At 41.9% G+C, this 19,534-nt stretch overlaps 2 protein-coding genes across 3 annotated transcripts in view; both read left to right on the forward strand.

Moving 5' to 3' along the window:
- C12H6orf163 (chromosome 12 C6orf163 homolog) overlaps positions 1-15,983 on the forward strand; it is a 57,880-nt gene extending 41,897 nt beyond the window's left edge. Inside the window, exon 5 of the mRNA XM_022552438.2 lies at positions 1-15,983. This exon is cut by the window's left edge and continues 22,137 nt beyond it. The gene's annotated coding sequence lies outside the window, so the exon portion shown is untranslated.
- CFAP206 (cilia and flagella associated protein 206) overlaps positions 15,975-19,534 on the forward strand; it is a 34,810-nt gene continuing 31,250 nt past the window's right edge. The window contains exons 1-2 of one of the 2 annotated variants that reach the window (XM_089921836.1): positions 15,975-16,233; positions 17,685-17,797. In XM_089921836.1, the coding sequence (XP_089777962.1) occupies positions 17,690-17,797 (108 nt within the window). In that variant the 5' untranslated portion in view covers positions 15,975-16,233; positions 17,685-17,689. Of the gene's footprint in view, positions 16,234-17,193; positions 17,798-19,534 lie in introns of those variants that run through there. The other variant, XM_022552266.3, reaches the window with a different exon arrangement.

Consider the following 19,534-nt stretch of genomic DNA (forward strand, 5'->3'; position numbering starts at 1 on the left):
GTTCGATTCAGTGAGAAAAGGGCAAGAGTTGAAAACTTTTATCTACACAAAATCTGCACACAAATGTTTATAGCAGGTTTATGCATAATTGCAAAAACTCAGAAGCAAACGAGATGTCCTCCAATGGATGAATGGGTAAGCAAACTGTGATACATCCAGATAATGGAATATTATTGTTGTTGATGGAAATAATCAATAAACAATCTGTAATAGGAATAGAAAAGAGTTTTATTTGAGGACTGTAGCCCAGAAGACAGCCTCTCAGATATCCCTGAGGAACTGCTCTGGAGAAGCATGGTTTTCACCATAGTTTTATATCTTGTCAGAATAAAGAACATCAAACAAGTCAGAGATGGATTCCTTCAAGTTTTCAGAAAAACAGATCAGCATGTACACAACTAGTCAGTATGGCCTTGGCACCTGGGAAAGAAGTCTTATCATCAAAGGAGTACCATCATTGGCATCCAAGGAAGGGAGACATTTAACTTTATTTTTAACAGGGACATTCTTTACTTCTAGTCAAGGTGCCCTTTTCTTTAAAGCAGATGTACAATGTCTGTTTGATAGACCTCAAACAGGCTGTTTTCGTTAGCATAAAATCTAAGTTAGATTATGTATAAGCCAGGATGACTTTCCCTGTACCTCAATATGTGAACATTTCTTTCATCATTATTCAATGCTAAAAAGAAATCAAGCTATCAAGCCAGGAAAAGAGATGGAGGAAACATATGCATATCGTTAAGTGAAAGAAGCCAGTCAGAAAAGCCTACATGCTCTATAATTCCAACTATATGACACTCTGGAAAAGGTAAACCTAGAGAGACAGAAAAAAAAGATCAATGGTTGTCAGGGGCCGGGGGAGGGAATAAGAGGAAGGAGCTGGAGGAGGGGAGACGGAGGCATAGTAGGTGGAGTACATGGGAGGTTTAGGGCGGTGAAACTATTCTGCGTGATAGTGTAATGGTGGATACATGTTATTATCCATTTGTCAAAAGCTGTAGAATACACAACACAGTGACCCCTAATGCAAACATGGACTTTAGTTAATAATATTGTATCAGTATGGGCTCATCTATTGTAACAAATACACCACACTAATGCAAGATGTAGGGGAAACTGGAGGGTGGAGTGAGGGGTATATGAGAACTCTCTAAACTTTCTGTAAACCTAATGCCTCTCTAAAAAAGAAAGTCTAATTGGGAAATCTGTGTATCTTCCTTTCAATTTTGCTATCAACCTAAAACTGCTGTAAATAAAGTATATTAATTAAAACATAAGTAAATGTAGGGGGCATACTTGGTGGCGCAGTGGTTAAGAATCAGCCTGCCAATGCAGGGGATGCGGGTTCGAGCCCTGGTGTGGGAAGATCCCACGTGCTGCGGAACAACTAAGCCTGTGTGCCACAACTACTGAGCCTGCACTCTAGAGCCCGTGAGCCACAGCTACTGAGCCCGCGTGCCTAGAGACCGTGCTCCACAACAAAAGAAGACCCGAAATGAGAAGCCCACGCGCCGCAAGGAAGAGTAGCCCCTGCTCGTCACAACTAGAGAAAGTCCGCGCACAGCAACGAAGACCCAACGCAGCCAAAAATAAATAAATAAAATAAATTTAAAAAGAATAAGTATATAAGAAAGGAAGAAATAAAACAGTCATTCTTGGCATATGATATCATTGCATACTTAGAAAAGCCGAGAATCCACAAATAAATTATTAGTAGAATTAATGAGAGTTTAGCAAAAATCAACGCACAAAAACCAATGTAATTTTACACACTGGCCACAAACAATCAAAATATAACAAAAGATGTTCAAGTCTTCTATGAATAAAAATTTAAAACTTTATTGAAAGAGAGTTGAGGCCAAAATGTATGAGACATTTTATGTTCAGTAATAGAAAATTTAAAGGATAAAAAGATTTAAACATGCTGCCCAAATAGATCTATAGATTCAAAACAATTCCAGTAACTATCCCAATAAGTTTTTTTCTGGGACATGAAAAGATGATCCTAAAATTCATAAGGAAGAGCAAAGTCCAAGAATAGAAGGAGGATGAGGGCAAAGGAGGTCATGGGCCGAGGGGAATCGGAGAGGGACTTACAGATCTAGATGATGTCCTTCAGCAATGAGAGACGTCTCTGATCAGAGAGTTCTAAAGGGCAGTGTTATGGACTGAATGTTTTGTCCTCCACAAATTCTTATGTTGAAGCCCTAACACATAATATGATAGTACTGGGAAGCGGAGCCTTTGGGAGGTATTAGGTTCAGATAAGGTCATGAGGGTGGAGCTCCTATGATGGCATTAGTGCCCTTATAAGAAGAGACATCAAAGGGCTTGCTGCCTCTCCACCCTTGATATGCGGACACCAGGAATGTCTGAAACCAGAAAGAGAGCTCTCGCCAGAACCTGACCAGGCTGGCACCTTGATCTTGGACTTCTCAGCCTCTAGAAATATGAGAAATAAACACCTTTTGTTTAAGCCACCCAGCCTGTATTTTGTTAGAGCTGCCTGAGCTAAGACAGGCAGCAATGGTTTGGGGTCTTTTACAGCTACAATGTTTGTCTTATCTATGGCTAGCTGATATTAGTTGCAGTTTTGTGAGAGGCAGGCAGGCTCTAAATGGCTAAAAAATATGCTTGTTTGGGCTCTATTTAATGCAATTGGATGTGTTAGAATTTGAGTTTGGCACTGGCAGGCTTTGAGCTAATAGTCCAAGCATATTGGGAAGAAGTAAAACACATAGGGGCCAATAAACAGGGGCTATCGTTAACTGATTATATAACCTAAGATACTCCTGAGGAAGAATCAGACAGGGGGATGATGCCTATCAGACGCATAGCCTTATCATACAAATATTTCAATTAAAACAGTGTGGTATTGGTTTAGGGATCACCCAATAGACCAATGGAATAGAATAGACAACCTAAACATTGGCCCATTTATTTAAGAAGATTTGATTTTAAAAATGGTTCTGAAGAACCTAGGGGCAGGACAAGAATAAAGACGGAGACGTAGAGAATGGACGTGAGGACACGGGGAGGGGGAAGAGTAAGCTGGGACGAAGTGAGAGGGTGGCATGGGCATATATACAGTACCAAATGTAAAATGGCTAGTGGGAAGCAGCTGCATAGCACAGGGAGATCAACTCGGTGCTTTGTGACCACCTAGAGGGGTGGGTTAGGGAGGGTGAGAGGGAGATGCAAGAGGGAGGAGATAAGGGGATATATGTATATGTACAGCTGATTCACTTTGTTATACAGCAGAAACTAACACTAATTTTAAAGCAATCATACTCCAATAAAGATGTTAAAAAAATATAAGGTATGATAAGAATGTAAAACATACATACATGGATAAATACAGAATAAATAATTACACAAATATGTTAACAATGTCACTCTTTGTTAATGAAACTATAGGTGATGGAGTTTTATCCCCCCCAGGTTTCCATAAAGATAATGTTACTTTTATAATGGGAAGTGTCCCAATAAACTATTTTTAAAAATAATTTTATTGAAGTATAGTTGATTTACAATGTTGTGTTAATTTCTGCTGTACAGTGAAGTGATTTGGTTATACATATATATACATTCTTTTTCATATTCTTTTCCATTATGGTTTATCACAGGATATTGAATATAGTTCCCTGTGTTATACAGTAGGACCTTGTTGTTTATCCATCCTGTATATAATAGTTTGCATCTACTAATCCCAAACTCCCACTCCTTCCCTACCCTACCCCTTGGCAACCACAAGTCTGTTTTCTGTGTCTGTGAGTCTGTTTCTGTTTTGTAGATATGTTCATTTGTGTCATATTTTAGATTCCACATATAGAAGATATTATATGGTATTTGTCTTTTTCTTACTTCGCTTAGTATGATCATCTCTAGGTCCATCCATGTTACTGCAAATGGCATTATTTCATTCTTTTTTATGGCTGAGTAATATTCCATTGTGTGTGTGTGTGTGTGTGTGTGTGTGTGTGTGTGTGTGTGTGTATACCACATCTTCTTTATCCATTCATCTGTCAGTAGACATTTAGATTGTTTCCATGTCTTGGCTATTGTAAATAGTGCTGCTATGAACATGGGTTCTTTTCGAATTATAGTTTTGTCTGAATATATGCCCAGGAGTGGGATTGCAGGATCATATGGCAACTCTATTTTTAGTTTTTTGAGGAGCCTCCATACTGTTCTCCATAGTGGCTGCACCAATTTACATTCCCATGAACAGTGTAGGAGGTTTCCTTTTTCTCCACACCCTCTCCAGCATTTGTTATTCGTAGACTTCTTTTTTTTAATATAAATTTATTTATTTATTTTTGGCTGCATTGGGTCTTCATTGCTGCGTGTGGGCTTTCTCTAGTTGCGGCGAGCGGAGCCTACTCTTCATTGTGTTGTGTGGCTTTCTCATTGCGGTAGCTTCTCTTGTTGTGGGGCACGGGCTCTAGGCACACAGGCCTCAGTAGTTGTGGCACACGGGCTCAGTAGTTGTGGCTTGCAGGCTCTAGAGCACAGGCTCAGTAGTTGTGGCACATGGGCTTAGTTGCTCCACGGCATGTGGGATCTTCCCGGACCAGGGCTTGAACCCGTGTCCCCTGCATTGGCAGGCAGATTCTTAACCACTGCACCACCAGGGAAGTCCCTTCATTGTATTTTTGATTTGCATTTCTCTAATAATCAGCGATGCTGAGCATCTTTTCATGTGCCTAATGGCCATCTGTATGTCTTCTTTGGAGAAATGTCTCTTTAGGTCTTCTGCCCATTTTTCTGTTGGGTTGTGTTTTTTTGTGTCCCGATAAACTATTTTTGTACTAGGCACTTAATAAATATTTAAATGCCAGCCAAATTTTCATGCTTTTAGTATTTTGGGTGTGTATCTAATAATTGTTGAAGTCAGAGTTGCTTCCTTGTGCAGTCGGGCTCATCTTGGTGCACCTGTCAAACCACTTCAGTTACCCACTGAAACTGTCATACTGCTCATGGCTTAATTTTAAATGGAACGCAGCTCTAGCATGAGACTGTGATTTAGGAGAGGATATCCTTTTGATGTATTTTGATGACCTTAATGACAATATATTTCTTCTTCAAGGTTTTTACCTGTCAGTGAAGGATTTAAATTGGAGTGTTAGCTGTTTATGAAGACTGATAGACTCTTGACCTTAAGAATATTTATTTGTAATATGTATTCATTCACAATAATTGTTACTGAGTGTGTATTATATGTCAGGCATTGGTCTAGGAGCCTGGAACACAAAGATGAGTAAGGTTGGTAGGCCCCTGCCTCACCCCGCAAGCTCACACTGTAGTCACGGGAAACAGACATGAACACCAATAAGTGACAAGGAGTGTTGGGGGCTCTAGGGTAGAGGTCTGCATAAAGTGCAGTGGAGGTCCAAAGAGGGAAGTGACCAACCATGTGTAGGTGGGAGATTTGGTTAGGAATGACTTCACTGAATAGGGTGACATTTGAACTGTGTCTTGAAAGTCACAGTTGGGTAGGGCAAGTATTCTAATTAAAGGAAGTTGCTTTAGCCAAAGCACAGAATGCTCAAGGGTGAGAGTCATTTGGAAGTTTGAGTTGAGGTACAGCAGGCATGAGTGCCCAGTAGAACTTTCTGCAATGATGGAAAAGTTCTATATCTTCACTGTCAAATATGGTAGCCACTAACCACATGTTGCTAGCGCAACATGAAGAATTAAATTTTAAATTTCATGTAATTTTAACTACATTAAATTTAAACAGGCGCATGTGGTTGGTGGCTACCAGATTGGATAGTGCAGGTCTAGAGATGAGGCCAGATCAAGGAGGAACTTACGTCCCATTCTAGGGGGACTGAATTTTCTCTTCTAGGTAGTGGGAAATCTTCAAAGAGCTGTACATAAGGAATTACTTGATCAGCCTTGCATTTGGGAGGGGGGCAGACTAGAAGCAGATAAAATGTTTAAGAGACCTCCAAATACAGTAACTAGGGAAGTAATTAGGGAAGGGAATGGACATCAGACAGGCTAAGAAGGTAGAAGGGGCTGGCTTAGTGACAAGACTGCGTGTGAAGGGTGACAGAGGGAGAGAAGGAAGATCACCCGAAGCAGGTTCTGGGCTGCTTTAATCATTGGGCCTGTTATTAAATCGGTGACAACTCATCCCAACAAAGAATGCCAAGAGTGGGATGGGCTTGGAGAGAAGATTAGTGTTAGAGATAATGAGCTTGGAGTGCAGGTGAGAAATTCAGGTGACCTATTACTAGCTTTCTATTGGGTTGGCCAAAAAGTTTGTTCGGGTCTTTCCGTAAGATGTTACGGAATATACTTGCAGTGTGCCAGGAGGAATTGGCAGTCCAACCCTCCCCATTGGAGGGACAACTGTCTTAAAATAATCTGATGGAATTTTGGGCCATTATCTGGCCACAAGAAAATAGCTGCTAAAAGTGGAATGCAGCTCTTTTACAATTTCAGCAAAGCTGGAATAGGGTCAAAAAAATTCCTCCTCAAAAAAATTAGGACTTATGGACTACAGAGCAAGGTGAGTTCCTTGATAATTGAGAAAATAAAATTATTTCTTTTTTAAAAATTGTAGTATAGTTGATTTACAATCTCATGTTAGTTTCAGGTGTACAGCAAAGTGAATCAGATGTATATATATTCTTTTTCAGATTCTTTTCCATTATAGGTTATTAGAAGATATTGAATATAGTTCCCTGTGCTGTACAGTAGGTCTTTATTGTTTATCTGTTTTATATATAGTAATGTGTATCTGCTAATCCCAAACTCCTAATTTATCCCTCCCCCCCCCTTTCCTCTTTGGTAACCATAAGTTTGTTTTCTATGTCTGTGAGCCTGAAAATATTATTTCTTTAATAAGGGTTTAGACTGTACCAAATTAAAGTTTGTCCTTGGGAGCCATGCTGTAGTGCCCTTCAGAGGGAGAGGGAAGCACAAAGATGAAATTCAGTCTGGAGCCCAATCCCCAGGCCTCATGCCCACCTCCAACACCTGCTCTTCCTGTAAGACTAGGGATCTGTTACTCAGTCAGCGCCCACCTTCTGACACCCAGGCACCATTGGAAACTGCCGACTCTAGTTTGAGGCATGGATGGAAGGAGAGAAGACTAAGCATCCTCTCTTCCTGGGGATGTTTAAAGGGGTACTTGGAGGTAGGTAAGACATCCTAAAGCATGAGAATCAAAAGTTATGTCAGAGGAAGATCTGAAGACCTCTCATTTAAATGCCTCCTCTTTTCCCTCCAAAATTGTAATTCCTTCCAAAATCACGTTAACTTTTCAATAAATACATTAAAGCCATTTAAAATTTCTCTTTTTTTTCACTCGCCCACTCCTAAACTCACCTCCCTAACCCAGATCGTCTGGTGTGACTATTACATCCCAGGCTCTGTTCTTAGGGATGCTGGGGATTCCACAAAATATGTTCCCTGCCTTCAAGGAGCTTGTGGTCTAGTCGGGGAGACAGACAAGAAAATAGACTCCCCAAGAGTACTGAGAGCTCTGTCAGGTGTATGTACTGGGGGGATGGGCTATGGACATTCCTCTTGGGATGGTGAAAATGTTTTGGAATCAGATGGAGGTGAAGGTTTAGGACTCTAAACCCAATATTGACAGGTCAGAGAAAGTTTCATAGGAGACATGGCTTCTGAAAACATGGAGGAATTAACCAGGTGAAGAGGGAAAAGGGACATTCAGATAGAGGAAGTAACCTCTGTGCAAAGATCTGGAGGCCAGCAAGTAATGCAACATGGCCAGAGAGTAGAAAGAGTGTGGTCTTGGGGGAGTGGAGGTAGTTGTGAGAGCTGAGGTTGGATGGCTGAGCTGAGATCAGATCATGATCACCTTGTATGCCGTGCCAAGGAGTTTGGACTTTACCCCAAGGCCACTGAGAAGCCTTCATAAGGTTTTAGGCAAGGGAATGACTTGATCAGATTTCCATTTTTGAAGTACCATTTTAGTGTAGGCAAGGATTTGGAGGGATACGAGACTGGAGGCAGGGAGCTCATTTAGTTGGCTGCTGTAGTAATCCAGGCCCAGCCCCCCAAAAAAGTAGTTGCTTTAATAAATTCAGGAGAAGTGGGAATGGAGAGAATTGAAGTAATTCAAGAGGCAATAATGAAGACTTGGTTCTTAATGTAAGGATTGGGGAGATGGGTGTGGGAGTCGGTGGGTGAAAGCTACCTAGTAACATTATCTGCATATACAGAGTAGGTAAGTAGATAAGATACCAGAGTTTACCATGGGGGCTCCCATGGTATTTCTGATATGCTATCCCTCACTCTCCGGCGTTGAGAATCACTGCCACAGAGGCTGTAATGCAAAGATGTTTATGCTTTAGATCCTGCTTTCCTTATTAGGACTATGTGTACAAAATTTTTTTTTTTATGTGTACGATATTTACCTGGTTTGGGGAGAAAATACCTTTAAGAAAGAACCTATTGCCTTCACTTTTTTTTAGAGGCTCGATTTTGATTATAATAGAATTCACTCATTTAATTTTTTCATTTTGTGTTCTTGTAATTTCAATTCTTTTGTAGCACATGAAAGAGCAGGACCCCATGCTTGGGGATCTGCAGTAAGTGTTTCAGGTTCCCCCCAACCCCATCTAGGTTGTGAAAATCTGATCTTAAGGTTTGTTGTTTCCCCACTGGCTGATTCATGTGATGGAGAAAAAGGTGGGAAACAAAAATAATTAATGCTTTTCCTCATCATTCATCTTTTTTTTTTTTTTTTTTTTTTTGCAGTATGCGGGCCTCTCACTGTTGTGGCCTCTCCCGTTGCGGAGCACAGGCTCCGGACGCGCAGGCTCAGCGGCCATGGCTCATGGGCCCAGCCGCTCCACGGCATGTGGGATCTTCCCGGACCGGGGCACGAACCCATGTCCCCTGCATCAGCAGGCAGACTCTCAACCACTGCGCCACCAGGGAAGCCCTCATATTATTTTTAAAGGTAATTGACAATCATAAAGAAAAGTAGATTTTTAAGGGTCAGCCTAATGAACTTAAGAAGCTTGCTATTTTTGTGTCAGGAAACTCAAAATTTGCTTTTTTTCTGCCTCTTCATATCTGTGCCCATGTAACTAACCTCTAAAGAGGAATCTCTCTAAGGAAGTTGATTAAGAAATGATCTTGTGGGACTTCCCTGGAGCCGCAGTGGATAAGACTCTGTGCTCCCAATGCAGGGGGCTTGGGTTCGATCCCTGGTCTGGTAACTAGAGCCCACATGCATGCCTCAACTAAGAGTTTGCATGCCACAACTAAGGAGCTGGTGATCTGCAACTTAGGAGCCGGTAAGCTGCAACTAAGGAGCCCACCTGCCACAACTAAGGAGCCTGCCTGCTGCAATTAAGACCCAATGCAACCGAATAAATAAATAAATATTTTTAAAAAATGATCTTGTGTGGGCTTCCCTGATGGCGCAGTGGTTGGGAGTCTGCCTGCCGATGCAGGGGACGTGGGTTTGTGCCCCGGTCTGGGAGGATCCCACATGCCGCGGAGTGGCTGGGCCTGTGAGCCATGGTTGCTGGGCCTGCGCGTCCGGAGCCTGTGCTCCGCAACGGGAGAGGAGGGGCCACAACAGTGAGAGGCCCGCGTACCGCAAAAAAAAAAAAGATCTTGTGATCTTCTTGACTGAAAGGATGTGGGAAGTAGACTGAAAATAGTTCATGCTTTTTCTAAGGGAAACTGCAGTAAGGAGCGACTTGCATTGTCTTGCTGTGCCACAGTTTCTTTTTCATCATTACCCTGAAAATTCAGCTTCCCTTTCCGTTAGCAAGCATTTTTGTGGAGAAGGAAAGTTAAACTGGAAAGGAAATTGTCAGCTAATTCTAAGACTATGACTTCCTCCATTTCAAAATCGGTATACCACATATATTACGTAGACTAACACAATGGCTGTGGTTTTTTTTTTAAAAAAAGTAGCCAACCATTGCATAGCATATGGATAATAATGGAGAAGAAGAATGAGGTACGGTGAAAAGCACAAGATCTGGATTTTTTTTAACTTCTGAGGATTTTTTGGAAACCAGGATGCAGCTCTATTTTAATGATCTATAGCCAAAAAGCATAACCCAAAGTAGAGAAGTTCTACGTTATTGTGCCTTTTCTTTGCTTTTTATTATGAAATAGACATATACAGAAAACGTTAATATAACATATGCACCATTGAATACATAATTATAAAGTGAACATCCACATAACCACTGTCCAGGTGCATTCGAGAAACTTAACCTACTGACACTTGCATGAGTTTCAGAGAATCTGAATTCTCTGAAATTACATGTAAAAGTAGGGGCCTTATGCATTTTTCTGGGGGAAAGAGTCTAGAATTTTTCTTAGAATTTTAAAAGAGTTCCCTTCAAATTTGAAATACTGATTTGAGCAGTAGAACTAAGATGGCCCTGTGACTTAGTAGCTGTGTAATCTTGGGCTGGTCTTTTGTGCTCTCTGAATCTTGAATTTGTAGAATGCAATGAACGATAGTTCATGCTCTTGTGACGCTGTTGTAAGGAACCACTCATTTGTTATTATCTGTGAAAGAACTTGGTAAACTCTTGCAAATGTTCATTATATATCTTTGTTAGTAAATGGAAACTTTCTTAGTAAGGTCTTTGCAATATCTAAAGAACTGCTAAATTGCTTTTGTTGATCGAGGCTGGTTTAAAAGTCCTGATCTATCATTGTAACAGCTATTCTGGCAACACTCCAATTCTGGACTAGGAAAACTATCTATTTTTCCCAGGCGGCCCCCGAGCTACTCAGCAATGTCTGAAGAAAGTCACTCAACTTGGCAGATTGCTTTCACTTTATATTCATGATCGTAACCTTCAGATGAATATCCATTCTTCTCAGCAATGAACTGAAGTTTTCTATTAAGCATACTTTTCTACTCTCCTAGGTGACTGTTTCCTATTATCCTCTCTCCAAGATTATCCACAGTTCCACTTCTGACCATGATGGAATAACAAGGACTGAACTGAACTTCCCGCCACAAACAACCAGAAAACTGGACAAAATATATAAAGCAACTGTTTTCAGACATTGGAAGACAGACAGCACAGGACTATGATGCCTGAGAAAAAGGGAGCATATGAGGTTGAATGCCTCCCTAACTTTCTGTGTGGAGGCAATTTCCAGAATACTTGGAAAATAAACCCAGACAGAGACTAGAGATTAGCTGAGTTGAGGAGACAGAGACCAGCATTCCCAGAGGCTGAGGGAGCTGGAATTTGAAGGGCAGAGTTGTTTTGTTTTTTTTTTAAATAAACAAAAAACAACGAAAAAAGCACAGCTCCATAAATCTGAGTCTTTGCTAAATGTTTGGCTGTGCATACATCGACTGAAAATCCACACAGCCCATCAAAGAATAACCAGGGAGTTGCAAGCTAAATGATTCCCAGAAATCACAGAGGATGGGCAGACATTTGAGCTCTGACCAGTCAGAATGGGAAGTCCTCAGTGAAAACCTCTGAGCAGTCATTACTCAGTAGTGGGGCAAAATTGTCCCTGAAGTGAAGGCTACTCTAGTCTCTTCCTAGTACAGCTGAAACACAGTTTTCAAAGGAATCAAAATGATCCAGAAATAACTTAGCTGCCTAAAAAAACCCAAAGCTCAACACTCCTTGAAGGGAGACAACAAAATTCAGGCAGTCAACAAGGATAACGTTTACACCGTCCACCATTCAACAAAAATTAGTAAACGTGGTAAAATGCTCAACTCATTTGCTCTTAAGACTTTAGGGAAATACACACACACACACACACACACACTCACATATATATTCCCCTGTTTAAAAGTGTGATAGTCCCTGATCTCTGACATCTTAAAGTCACTTAATCATAGGAATTAAGTCTATGCCATTGCGTGAAGATGATCCTATTTATCTTTGAGTTAAAAACATTCAGTAAAATGGAGCTCACATTCTCTCCTATGACTCCCATCACAACTGGTCAACTCTGTTTGTTTTATGTTAAGTTAGATCCACTACTCTCTGTAGATTTGTACTCTGGTTCTGAAACAGCATAAAGTCCTCTTTCTCTTCTAACAAAACTGAGACTAGCTCTCAGGCCATGTTTTTCTTAAGGTAAATATATCCAACTCCTTCCATTTCTTTCTGACAAGATTCTTCTTATTTTTTGGAGGCTCTCTAGTTCCTCCATGTTTCTCTTTAAATTGCTGCCATGTTAAAACTAGAAAAAAACTTGTTCTACAAAGACTGGAAGTCCAATAAGTCATGGGAGTGTGAAATACATTTTCATATTGATTTTGTCAACAATAGTGTTAAAGGTAATAATCATATCTAAAGTGTATTGATCCCTTAAGCTATGCCAGACATTATGCTAAGTGCTTCATAAGGATTCCCTCATTTTATTCTAACAAATCTATGAGGTAGATGCTATTATTATCTTTGTTTCATAAATGAGAAATTTGGACCATTGAGAGGTTTATAGATGAACTATTATCACAGTAATATTGTATAATAAGCTACCCCAAAACTCAGTGGTTTAAAACAATGCTTATTTGTTATCACACATCTATAGGTTGGCTGGAGTTGGGCTGATCTAGGTTGGGCCCATCTGGACAGCTCTGCATCTCATTGAAAGACTGGTTCAGGCAATTCTGCTCCATATGCCTCTCATTCTTCTCCTGGGACCCAAGAGCTAGCCCGGGTATGTTCTTCTCATGACAATGACACAAGCTCAAGAGGGAAAGAAGAAATGTGGGGTCTCTTAAGGCCTTGACTCTGAACTTGATACACTGTCACTTCCATACATCCCATTGGCCAAAGCAAGTCATATAGCTAAACTCAAAGGGCAAGGAAGGATACTCCACATAAGTCCATAACAAGGGTGTGTGTGCAAGGAGGAGTGAAGAATTAGGGCCAATTATTCAATGTAGCACAAAAGGCTAAATAATACTTCCAAAGTCACACCTATTATAGGTAGCAGTTAGGGATTGAATTTGGCTGAATGTAGCAGAAAACCTAAATAATGAGATAGAGGTTTATTTTCTCTGATGTTATGGGCAGTCTGGAGGTAGGCAGTCAAGAAGACTGATATGGCCGCTCTGAGATATCACCAGGAACTCAGGCTCTTTTTTAGATTTTTGTTTCCTCACCCTTAAGCTGTGGTTCTCATCTTCATGTTCACAATAAGGCTGCTGGAACTTCGGCCAGTACATTCTCATTTCAAGTACAAGAAAAGGGAAGGAGATAGATATAAATATGAAAGGTCTTTCTCTGCCTCTCCATCCAGTGAATCCACTTACATCTCATTGGCCAGGACCATGTCACAGGTCACCCCTAGCTGAAAGCGGGGGCTGTTGAGATATCTTTTTTTTCTTCTTTCAGAATAGAACATTGTCATTTACAACACAATCAGGGTTGGTAAGGGAGAAGAACTTGTATATTAGGTAGGCAACTAGCAGTATCAGACACACTTAGGAAGTATTTGTGCCAGGATTTGCCCATTAGTTTAAAATTATACCTAACATGATGGAATTATTCTTACCATCTTAAAAAATATTTAATGTTCTTTTTTCTTGTTTGTTTTTCTTGGCCATGCCACGCAGCCTGCAGGATCTTAGTTCCCCAACCAGGGATTGAACCCGTGCCCCCTGCAGTGGAAGCATGGAGTCTTAACCACTGGACCACCAGGGGAGTCCCCCAAAATATTTAATCTAACATAAGTAATATATGCTCATGAAACACATTTTGGTAGATATCTTAAAGTATAAAGAAGAAAACAGCCATGCTCTCGTTGCCTAGATATAACCACTGTTAAAATTTTGCTATATCACTTTCTTTTTTGTTGTGTTACTTTGTGTATTTACAGTTTCCAAATTGGGCTCAGTTTCTATGAATAGCTAGTCCTCTCATTTTTTTCTCTATTTTGTTTTATAGATCATAAGACTATATACTCATTATAGAAAATCTAGAAATTCAGAAAAGTATAAAGGAATAAAAATAACTAACCCATACTCAGATAAGTAATAAAGTAATAAATAAAATAAATAACTTAGATCCACACACTGCTAAGGATATTGGTAAATTGACTTACACACTTTTTATATATTATGTATATATGTATATGAATATAGTTGAGGTCATACTGTATATATATTTTGCATTTGGCTTTTTAAAAATATAAGACAAACACCAGGTTTTCACTCACATTTTAAATGCCTGCCTAATGTTTTACTTTATCAACATTCCTTAAATCTCAGGTGTTTGTATTTCCAGTGTTTTGCTATTTTGTATCTTGCTACTCTAAAAATCTACTTTTGCACAAGCTTCATCCACATTCTACAAAAATTTTCTAGAAGGGGAAGATAAATAATCCTTTCATAGTATGACTTGCGTATTTTTTGTGTTGATTCATTTCCTAATAATTTGTGAATGTCCTTAAGTAAAGTTTATTTGATATATTTGCTTGCAATTTGAGAAAAATTACTGGCAGTAGCCTTTTTAAAACATAAAACTTTGTTGTTTGATGCTCTGCTTCTAATATCATTTTAATGCTGTTTCGTACTTTCATGTCAGTAGGTGGACCTAACGAACATTACCGTTAAAGGACAAAACCTCATTATTCCATCTCCAGACTCGGATGTGTTGTATGTGCTTCTAGAATGTGCAGTTTTCTCTTCTGGCATCTTGGGCTATCCTATTACTGACTTCCTTTGAACAAGAGGACATGAAATTAAACTGTGATCCTTCTTTTGTTTTTTTAAAAATTAGATACTAATGGAAGAAATGTTCACATATTGAGGTATGGGGAAAGTCATCCTGGCTTATACGTAATTTAACTTGAATTTTATGCTAACTAAAACAGCTGGCTTGTGGCCTATCAAACATACACTGTACCTCTGCTTTAATCATTAAAGAAAAGTGCATTGACTCTGTTTGTGTTAAAATTAGAGCTCTTTCCTTGGCAGCCAATGCTGGTACTCCTTCAATGATAAGAATTCCTTCCTGGTGCCAAGGCCATACTGACTGGCTGTGTACATGCTAATCTGTTTTTTTGAAACCTTGAAGGAATGCATCCCTGACTTGTTTGATATTCTTTGTTCTGACAAAATATAAAACTGTTGAAAACCATGCTTTTCAGGAGCAATTCCTTAGAGTTATCTGAAAGGCTGTGTCCAGGGCTGTAGGCCTCAGTTAAAACTCTTTTCTGTTTCTGTTATGGATTGTTTATTGATTATTTCCAGCAACAATACTTTTATATGCACTGCATTTCTCAAGAATACAACCCTTCCGTTCCCATCTCTAGGAACTGGCCTCTGCTCGCCTCCCCCACTGTATCCTCTTTTCTTAAAGGCTGCATAGGTTTCCATGCTACCAAGTTAATACTCTTGTTTAAGAAATCTTGTGTTTGACACCCTTAACCCACTGAGGTGTAGTGAACCTGCCTTCTTCTGCCTGGGATTTGGGTCTCCCTGTAGTTTATTTATTTATTTATTTATTTGGCTGTGTTGGGTCTTCATTGCTGTGCACGGGCTTTCCCTAGTTGCGGCCAGCGGGGGCAACTCTTCATTGCTGTGCGTGGGCTTCTCATTGCGGTGGCTTCTCTTGTTGCGGAGCATGGGCTCTAGGTGCACACGGGCTTCAGTAGTTGTGGCTCGTGGGCTCAGCAGTTGTGGCTTCCCGGTTCTAGAGCGCAGGCTCAGTAGTTGTGGCACACGGTCTCAGTAGTTGTGGTACATGGGCTCTAGAGTGCAGGCTCAGTAGTTGTGGCGCACAGGCTTAGTTGCTCCGTGGCATGTGGGATCTTCCCCGACCAGGGATCGAACCCGTGTTCCCTGCGTTGATAGGCGGATTCTTAACCATTGCACCACCAGGGAAGTCCCTGGGTCTCTCTGTATTTGCTTGTCTTTGTTTTATAAAGTTATTCTCGTCCATACTCCCGGGAAAGACTCTCAAGCTTGGACCCGGCCACGCCTCCCCACCTTGGCCCTACCCACATCCTGGTCCCGCCCCCTTCGGGCCCTAGCGTTCGGTTTCCATGGTTATAACGCTGCTTCCTAGAGAGCCCAGCTGCCCAGAAGGCCCCCGCAAAGACCCCGGGGAAGAATCGGGTAGCCGCGGCTCCAGCTCTCCATTCCGGCCAAGGTCAGCCCATTCGAGGCTCCGCGCCCTTGAGCCCGGGGTGTACCCCTCGAGGAAGCGGGCGTGGGGCCGTGGACAGAGCCTGGGCTGCTGGAGCATCCCGTCTAGCCTGATTGAGGCTGAACTGTCGGTAAGGACTCCTTTCTGGGCGCCGCCGCTGAACGGAAACAGCGGTCACTTCCGGCCGGAGGCGCCCAGGTCCGCAGGTCAGGCTTCTAACCCGCTCGCCGCTGCTCGGGGCCGCATGCACGCCCCCGACGGCCTGAACTTGGGGGTTTAGGCTTCCCAGAGTCAAGCAGGGGCGGGTACTGAGGGGAGTCGTGAGCTGCCCGGGCCCGGCGCCCGAGGGCGCTCGCGCATGCGCACACGCAAGGCTAACCTTTGAGCACGGGCTCGTTAGGAGCTGCTGTTTTAAGCTCTTACCTTCTGCCACGCACTATTTTAACCACTAAATGTATAGAATTCGCGACAACTCCGGGGAGGGTAGTAGTCGAATCTATATTTTTCAGATGAGAAACCGCTTCAAAGAGAGGTGAAGCAGATGCCCGAGGTCTCAGCTAGAAAATGGTCGGGTCACGATGGAAACCGGGCACTCCGGTTCAATTGGACAAGATGACGTGTTGTTGACCTTACCTGAACCCTAATAATGCTGAAAGTTAGCTTTATCTACCTGGGATTGCCCTTGTTATTCTCTACATGCTTATTTCCCCTGTGCTCAGTTACTGGTACGAATCAGAAAACCTGATAGCCATTAAAACCCGCCACCTTTTCCTGGTTTATAGTAAATGGAATTAATAACCAGGAGTTCATTTTTTTCCGTGATGCATAACTCCTGTAATATTTTTTGCTTTTATGTTTTTAATCGAGTCTAAATGCCAACTTGGATGTGCTAGAAAGAGAATTTAGACGATCCGAGCAAGAATTGTTTTCCAAGCGTCATTATAATTATGAAAGGTCATTTAGTGAATGTGGTGGAATAAGCATTTCCTCTTTCAAGCTGTACTTGGCCGCCTACACAAATGGGAGTGGAGTTTCTCATTAATTCTACTCCTCCCTGCCCCCAATAGTGTTTAACCTTTTTTTTTTTTTTTTTTTTTTTTTTTTTTTTTGCGGTACGTGGGCCTCTCACTGCTGTGGCCTCTCCCGTTGCGGAGCACAGGCTCCGGATGCGCAGGCTCAGCGGCCATGGCTCATGGGCCCAGCCGCTCCGCGGCATGTGGGATCCTCCCGGACCGGGGCACGAACCCGCGTCCCCTGCATCGTCAGGCGGACTCTCAACCACTGCGCCACCAAGGAAGCCCTTAGCCTTTTTTTAAATTTAAAAATATCATGCTGTAAATGTACTTTTGGTAACCACCATCATTTAAATAAAGAGGGAATGTTTCAGTCATTTGAAACATTCCAGTTGCTCTCACTGTCATTTTTATAAATATGAAACAAAGTAATGAAAACAGGAGGGGCCTAGATACTCCTAAATACTAATAAGTTAATAAATAATATGACTTTACAAATATGTTAGTGGTGAAATCTAAAGAGGAAAAAATAGTATATAAATGCAATTAAAAAAATCTTTTTATTTAGCCAGAATGCCTCCCACTCAGGCTGAAAGTGTTATAAAGAATATCATTCGAGAAATAGGACAAGAATGTGCAGCCCATGGAGAGATTGTTTCTGAAACTCTGGTTGCTTTTATGGTAAGAATGAATATTTTTGTGAATTACTGCTTTATTAAAAAATGTGTTTAAGCGGTGCCCATTTTCCTCTTAAAATTCTGTGGTGTTTTCCTAACTGTTATTCCGTTGAAAACATACTGAGACCGTTGGACAAGTTAGCCAAAAATATTTTTTTTTAAGTCTATAAAGCATGTTAGTTCTCGATTTAGGAGACTGATTTAGAAGATCTTGATAAGTTTTAGAAACATCAATAATGTTTTCCTATGTGGGAGTTTTTTTAAGATGTATTTTTGTTCACCGTTGTAAAAATTACTGATTGCCTTCATCTCGGAGAGGCAGCAGTGAGCGATGGCGTGAAGCCAGATCTTAATTCCCTGCCCAGGAGTTGAACCTGGGTAGCCTGGATGAAAACCAGGAATCCTAGCCACCAGACCAGCAAGGGCTAGAGGCTAGAAGCTATTTTTCCCTGGTTCTTGCCCCCAGTGGAAAATGCATTTCTCACGGAGGCAAAAACTGTAAAAACAGGTAGAAAGCACAACAACAAGTGGGAGAGCACGCAGAGAAACAGTTTGTTTAGTTAAGACAGAAGCTAGGCAGGAACTTCCCTGGTGGCGCAGTGGTTAAGAATCCGCCTGCCAATGCTGGGGACACGGGTTTGAGCCCTGATCCCAGAAGATCCCACATGCCATGGAGCAGCTAAGCCCGTGTGCCACAACTACTGAGCCCATGTGCCACAACTAGTGGAGCCCGTGTGCCTAGAGCCTGTGCCCTGCAACAAGAAAAGCCACCGCAATGAGAAGCCCACACACCACAATGAAGAGTAGCCCCCGCTTGCCGCAACTAGAGAAAAGCCCGTGTGCAGCAACAAAGACCTAATGCAGCCAAAAATAAACAAATAACTAAATAAATTTATTAAAAAAGAAGGTAGGCAGAGATGCACATCTGGAGAGAAAGGGTGTGGGCCTCCTCCTTAATGAGGAGGAGTGCGGTAAACGGGCAGTTAAATCATTTATGTAGGTCAGTTCTTCCAGGTCTTTGCCTTCCTTCTGGCAATCGTCTTGTTTTTTACCCTGTGGCTAATTTGTTTCAGGACCCTCTCCCTAGGTGCGCATGCACCTCTCAGCCAAGATGGATCTCGATGCAAAGGCATCTGGGAGAAGCAAGACTCATTGTGGCCTGGCATTGTCCCCTGACTTTTTTTTTTTTTGGCGGTACGCGGGCCTCTCACTGCTAGTGGCCTCTCCCATTGTGGAGCACAGGCTCTGGACGCGCAGGCCCAGCGGCCATGGCTCACGGGCCCAGCTGCTCCACGGCATGTGGGATCTTCCCGGACCGGGGCACGAACCCTCATCCCCTGCATCGGCAGGCGAACTCTCAACCACTGCACCACCAGGGAAGCCCTGTCCCCTGACTTTTGACCCCCCAAGGAGACTTTCTGCGCACGCCTAGTGACTCCCTTGCCCCAAGGGTGGGGTGGGAGGGAAGCGGAGATCCCTTGATCCTTTACTCAAACAAGTTTGTGCCCCTCTTTGTTCTCACCATGACTGTTATCTTAAGGCATCCCCAAGAGACAAAACTTGGCTATTTACCCTGTCCCTGTGGTAGCTTCCATTTCGGAGAGTAAATAGGAGACTGATTTTAAATGTCTAACCTGGAGCCCATCTAACTCCTGTCTCAGGAAATGCAAACAGGAGACTAGCTGTAAGTGTCTGGCCTGAAGCCCACTTTTTGCTGCCCTATGAAATGTAAATAGGAGGC

This window comes from Delphinapterus leucas, chromosome 12 (assembly GCF_059928025.1).
Source record: "Delphinapterus leucas isolate spDelLeu-1000000601 "Yukka" chromosome 12, BTC_Dleu_Yukka2, whole genome shotgun sequence".
In the NCBI taxonomy this organism is placed as follows: Eukaryota; Metazoa; Chordata; class Mammalia; order Artiodactyla; family Monodontidae; genus Delphinapterus; species Delphinapterus leucas.